We start from the raw sequence: 6,588 nt of genomic DNA on the forward strand, positions 1-6,588 counted from the left end.
TTAACATGCTGAAATATCTGGTCTATTTCATATTTATATCTTACAGGTAATCTGAATAATATTTGGTGTGAAAGTCCTTCATCAGCCACTAGGTAAGTCATGTTTTAGTGTGGAGGGAGTCATGAATTTTACCCATTAAACTTAATAGACCTTTTTTCTAGCAAATATATTTTGAGTTGTTATAGAATGAAAAGCATTGTTGTCATTTAAAATATACAGTAAAAATTAGTAAGTTGCATTTAGATCTCTGGTTTCAGGTGTCTGTGCTCATATGGATTTTTTTGTTGTTGTCCTTAAATCATATAACACCAGAAACAAGGTAATTAATTACATGTTCTTCCGTCAGTGACAATTCAAAATATCTTAAGCAAAAAAGATCATTAGTAAGGAACATGTGTAACGTTGTTGGATTTGAAGTTTTGTGATAAAATAATAATAAATCTGATAATAAATAATAACACTAAATAAAACTGTAATACATAATAAATAAATAAAAATAAATATTTCCGATGTAATTTATATTGGAAGTAGCACAGCTCTTGTAAATGATACCAGTGCCAGTGTTTATCATCTTTACACCACGACTGAAATGAATTTAAGGTTCCATAAATACGTTATGATTTTGATGAAAAAGAATGGGAAAGTATACGCTGAATAATTTAATTGAATAAAACATTCACTTCAACATCATTGTTCTAAGGATTTTAATGATTCTAACCTTTGAAATACTTGTATATTATTAAATATTTCAGTTTTTCAATTTTTTAGTATGTATTTTGGTTATTTTTGGTACATTTTCAAATGGGATTTGCCAAACAAGCAGTTGATATTGGCAGCCATCACATAAATCCTTTGGACAGCTTTCAAAGGTTCACTACTGTGGCAGCCCAGATTAAGTTCCATTAATAGCAAAATATATGCACTTGTATAATCTTTGAATGGTTTAATGTTAGAATAAAGAATTCATTGAATATGTCTGATTATTTCATTCTTTATTTACCCATTTCACAAGGTAACTGTAATCACAACAATGTACTATATGTACACAAACATTTCATCACATACTTTAATGGACTGCAACATAAGATATTATCACACACGTAATCACCAAAAGTTACACTATACCTTACTGTTGTAATAGTCATTACATAAGTTTAAATTTGTGCACAGTAAAGCTGAAATGCAAAATGTAAGAAGAAGCAACATTAATAGTCAATATTTAATATAAAGTTTAAATTTAATCTAAAAGCCAACTGTTTCATCCACATCATTTGATAATTTCAGATTATGTTCTGACATTAGTTCCACACAGTTATAACACAGTTAAAACAGTTTTAATTCCATGTGTTTTGGTGTATCCATCTGTAACCAGTGCACTGACCAGATGTTTCCAGTTGATGTTGGATAAAAGCTGCCACATCAGTTTTATTTTTTCTACACCAAACCAGCTTCTAGTTTAAAATCCTCCCAAGGTTGCACTTAATACAATCCCATGAGATTCAGCAAGTAAATTATTTGTTGTAAAGCCACACTTAAAGTATTCCTATGTAGTTACAGTCCATTTCCTTCACAAATTTGCTAAATTGTTGTCTCGGGTGAAGCCATAGAGCTTCCATATAAGTCAAAAGTTTTACTACTTTTTATACTTTTTATGTCATAATTTTAGCTTTTTATGTCATAATCTTGATTTAGTCAATCCTAATTTTGATTTTTTTAGTTTCATAAATGTTTTTTTTTTATCTCTAGTGGCATAAATGGGCTTCCATACTACTACGACCCCTCCCACTTCTTCTTCTTCTTTTTGGCAGAAATAGACCCGGTGCAAGAAGAGACATATTTAGTTATTGACTAAATATAAAGGTGAATGCGTGTGTTTTTCGGTGTCAGTTTATCGGTATGGGATGTGAGGATTATTTCGAGAGATAAAAACGAGGAATATATTTGAGGTGTGCTGCGTTTGCACCGCAGGCGAGTTATTTCGCGGGAAAACTCGCGGAAGGATACAGCGGCGGAGCTGCGGGGGTTTTTAACGCAGCCTGTGGAGGACTCAGCTGTGATTGTGACGCTGCTGACACTGGCTGCGCATCGTCCCCCCACCGCTTTGCCGCTGCAGCCTTTCGACTCCACATGTCTTCTCCGCACAGATGCACCGAGATCTCCTGCAACGCCTCGGCCGAGGGATTTAATGTTCCTTTTGTGCTGGACTGACTTTCATGCCCCCCCCCCTACCCCCTTTCTTTTGCGCCTTTCGGGTCCATTCCGCCCCCGTCTTCTTATCTCCGACTGGTCAAACCTAAACAGGTAAGGGGATGCGGTGGGTTTCGGGAGCTTGCAGTCACCTTGCCATTAGCAGGTTCAGTGCAAAACGATAGCAGATTGTTGGAGCTGGGGTTTGCCCCTCTTCAGCATAACTTAACGCAGACGGGCGCTTCAGGTTCTGGGGTGTGCATGCATGCGCGGCGTGCAGACAAGGGTGGATGTTTTGGAGTGACCATGTGATGCTGTCAGGCAGGATAAGTGCCAAGCAGCTTCTCCTGTGAAGCCTCAGACTTTTCGAAACAACATTAATCACTCTCTTTTCCCAACCAGATCCACGATAAGGACTCGACGTCAGAGACATGATGTCCATCGCTGCAAGTTATGTCAGTAAAAACTACGACTACGACTACGACTCCGTTCAGCCGTATTTCTACTATGACACCGAGGAGGAGAATTTCTACCCTCAGCAGCTTCAGCCTCCGGCACCGAGTGAAGACATCTGGAAAAAATTTGAACTGCTGCCGACCCCGCCTCTGTCCCCGAGCCGCTGTCCGTCCCTGTCGAGCTTCTTCCCCTCCAAGGCGGATCAGCTGGAGATGGTGGCCGAGTTCCTGGGCGACGACGGGGTGAACCAGAGCATCATCTGCCACTCGGACTACTCCCAGACCTTCCTCAAATCCATCATCATCCAGGACTGCATGTGGAGCAGCTTCTCCGCCGCGGCCAAGCTCGAGCGGCTGGTCTCGCTTCGTGCCGCGGGCGGTGACGGGGCGTGGAGGGTGAACAACAGCTACCTGCAAGACCTGAACACGTCCGCCTCCGAGTGCATTGACCCGTCTGTGGTTTTCCCTTACCCGGTAGCAGAGACGCCGAAGCCGCCTGTTAACGTTAACGATTTGGGACTGGACATGCCATCCAGCAGCAGCAGCAGCGTCAGCAGCTGTAGTGGTAAGCTGTGAATATGTACTCATCATGCACTCACTCCCCTCTGTGCCATCAGGGGTCTCCCCCTGTTCACTGTGCAGAGATGGTGCATCCAGTGTATGCACTCTTGCACTTTGAATCACCTCTGTGTTTGGACCATAAATAAAGATGCTTTGCCTCGTCTTGTCTCCTATGATTAAACTCAGGCCAGTTTTAATTCAGCTGATTTGCAGTTCTGTTTTCAGGCCGGAGGTAAAGACATGAGGCCGTGTCGTGATGTAGACATGATTGGTTAGTATCCTTGATGCTGAAGCAGAGTGATTGATCTGATCTGTGTTCTGTTGCAGAAGATCAGGATGGAGACGACGAGGACGACGGTGAGGAGGAGGAGGACGAGGAGATTGACGTGGTCACGGTGAAGAAGACGCACGAAGTGAAGCAAAGTGACCCCAGCCTGCTGGAGACCAGACATCCCAGCCCGCTCGTGCTGAAGAGGTGCCATGTCTCCACCCACCAGCATAATTACGCCGCCCAACCCTCCATGAGGCAGGAGCAGCCAGCTGTGAAGAGGATGAAGCTGGAGACCAGCAGCAACGGTGGTGGCGGTGGAGATGCGGATAGCAGCAGCCACAGCAGGGTCCTCAAACAGATCAGCAGCAACCGCAAGTGTTTAAGCCCCCGGACGTCCGATACAGAAGACTACGACAAGAGAAAGACTCATAACGTGCTGGAGCGCCAGCGGAGGAACGAACTGAAACTGAGCTTCTTTGCCCTACGGGATGAGATCCCTGCTGTGGCCAACAATGAGAAGGCAGCCAAGGTGGTGATCCTGAAGAAGGCAACAGAGTGCATTTACAACATGCAGTCAGATGAACAGAATCTGGTGTCACTGAAAGAGCAGCTGAAGATGAAAAGTGAACTTTTGAAGCAGAGACTCGCACAGCTGCAGCGCTCTCTTGCTTAGGGCTCAAGTCACAGACTGTTTTTGTTTGTTTGTTTGTTTGTTTTTTTTGTTTGTTTTTTTTATCTAAGTTTTAGACTTAGGGTGTACAGTGAAAAATGGATGAAATTGTTTGGGATTTTTGTATGTTTAAAACAGCCTCATTTGAAGTTATGGCAGGATTAAATATTTAAGTTTATTTTTATTAATAAAATATTAAAAATTGGGGCACCCCGATTGCCCAAACTAAAATTTTTATGTTTTGTATATAAGTAATATTTCATAAGAAAATGTATTTTTGGAGCTCAATTGACTGGTTGTTCAAACCCAGTGTTTTCCATTATGTTCTCAGATGTTTTTTTTTTTGTTTGTTTGTTTGTTTTTTAAGATATAAAAGGTGTTTCCTGAATTTGTTTGTTGTCCTTGTTCTTTCAGTGCAACACACACTTAACAGGACAGTTTTCTGGCACGACTCCACCTGTTGCCAATGTGTATGTGAAAACAGTTGAAGAGGTAAAAATCTCCAGCGACACTTGAAGTATAAAGAACAACTTCATGTCTGAGTCGAACAATAAAGACGTTCATCGTACTGAAATTGTTGCTCCGGGTTTGTCCTCTTCAGTGCCACCAAATTTAAACATTCTTAATTACTTCATCCACTATGAGTAGACCAGGATGAATTTCTGTGGTAGAGTCGGTGCAGAACAGAGAGAAGAGCCACATGCATGTTTGCATATTTTGACCTGCAGGAGCTCTAACAAGGAGCAAGATGCTCATTTTCAGATGTGATCATTCTAAGATGAAGACATTCATCTCCTTCTTACTGTCAGTGCAGATGCTCAGTCGTCCAGGTGAAGTTATCTAGAGGTCGAGTCATGGCAACTGGACTTCTAGTTTTTAGGTCGAAATGTTTCACTACTCGTCTGAGTGGCTTCATCAGTCTGAGAGAAAGCTGATATGGAAACTCCAGTTTATCTTTCCAACCTGAAAGATAATTTGGAGTTTCCATGGCTCACCGTCTAGATTCCCTCTTACTGGGTGAAATTATGTCACCTGAAGGTGTAACCTCTCATGACCAACACAAGGTAAGCTTTGACTGACATCATGGATATATGCATAGAAACATTTGGGGCAATATAATGTGGGAACGTATTAAAAATGTGTTAATATTACTGGCACCATAATGACCAAACTTCAATCCAATATGTCTTTTCTAGCTTAAGGTGGGAATTCAGCTGTATGAGCTGTACCTGCTTCAATTTGAACGTCAAACAGTTCATCAACACACAGCTAATTTCTTTTAGGTCATTTTCATCATGAACATTGAGAGTTACATAAGTTAAAATCCTTCATTAAACATATTGCTCCTATTAAATTGTTTCTGTCTCTTATCAGATAATCGCTTTGTGTCATGGACAAGTTTTTAACTTGGATGTGGTGTGTGACACTAAAAACATATTCATTCATGATGTAACCATCATGAATATCATCAGTTTCTCCTGTGCTTTTCCTTCTATGACCATGCCACCAAAAAGGTCTATATCATTTAAAACAGTGAATTACTGCAACTATAATCAGTCCAAAAAACAGTAAATTAACGTTCAGATACTTAAACCTGCTCGATCATTGAAGCTGTTTCTGGTTTTTAAGAAATCGTTTTATGTCTCAGATGAGATTTAGATCAAGTTTTTGGTGAATGAAAACAAAAGAGCTTGATACAGCTGCAGTCACACCCATATATGCAGATAACCAGTTTTGGAAAAATTACTCAGATCCTGATTAACTTATATAACAGTAGAAATACCACTGTGTAAAAATACTCAAGTAGATGTACAAAAGTATCAGCATTCAAATGTACTTGAAGTAGCCAGAGTAAACGTACTCATCATGCAGTCATTACAATTAGTGATGCATTATTGTGTTCATCACTTTAATGTTACAGGTGGTGAAGGTGGAGCTAATACTAATTAACATATATACTTATAATGTGAATGACACTACATACTCCCGAGCATCTGGTGAATATGTCCTATGATTTTATTGTATTCATTATTGTTAATCTGATTCAGAAGAGTAGCTTGTTGGAACTAATGTTATCAGATAAATGCAAAGTAAAAAGTATTTACAGTACTTGCACAGTACAGTACTTTTTCTCAGTTACTCTGAAAAACCTCAAAAACAAAGTCCAGTTGGTCATTTTTGAAAAAAAACTAATGATTGCTATGATGAATAATGATAAATATTAAGTGTAATATATTAATGTATATCAATACTACTACTACAACGAGTACTACTACTAATACTACTACTATTACTATCACTACTACTACCATATAATAATAATAATAATAACAACAACACTTAAAGATAAGTCTCATGTTCATTTAATGTCGTATATTATAATATACCATCATAATATCGTCACTTCCTTATTATTATTTATTTTAAAAAAAATTATATATACA

The 6,588-nt window shown here is 39.5% G+C and overlaps 1 protein-coding gene across 2 annotated transcripts; it reads left to right on the forward strand.

Annotated features, from left to right (window-relative positions):
- The first annotated feature begins 1,865 nt into the window (after positions 1-1,865).
- myca (MYC proto-oncogene, bHLH transcription factor a) lies at positions 1,866-4,532 on the forward strand. Of its 2 annotated transcripts, none has more exons than XM_026291702.2 (3): positions 1,866-2,301; positions 2,590-3,207; positions 3,534-4,532. In XM_026291702.2, exons 2-3 carry the CDS (start codon positions 2,619-2,621, stop codon positions 4,145-4,147), a joined length of 1,203 nt encoding a protein of 400 aa, XP_026147487.1. In that variant the 5' UTR covers positions 1,866-2,301; positions 2,590-2,618; the 3' UTR covers positions 4,148-4,532. The 2 variants fall into 2 exon arrangements, with proteins under 2 accessions (XP_026147487.1, XP_026147485.1); XM_026291700.2 differs by having other exon boundaries at positions 1,869-2,301; positions 3,531-4,532.
- Positions 4,533-6,588: the final 2,056 nt, after the last annotated feature.

The sequence above is a fragment of the Mastacembelus armatus genome, chromosome 20 (genome assembly GCF_900324485.2).
Source record: "Mastacembelus armatus chromosome 20, fMasArm1.2, whole genome shotgun sequence".
Taxonomy (NCBI): domain Eukaryota; kingdom Metazoa; phylum Chordata; class Actinopteri; order Synbranchiformes; family Mastacembelidae; genus Mastacembelus; species Mastacembelus armatus.

Excerpts from the sequence above, each read along its gene's own strand:
- myca (XM_026291700.2), top strand. The coding sequence starts at position 2,619 with ATGATGTCCATCGCTGCAAGTTATGTCAGTAAAAACTACGACTACGAC. Across the intron at positions 3,208-3,530 it reads CAGCGTCAGCAGCTGTAGTG|AAGATCAGGATGGAGACGAC; the intron begins GTAAGCTGTGAA and ends GTTCTGTTGCAG.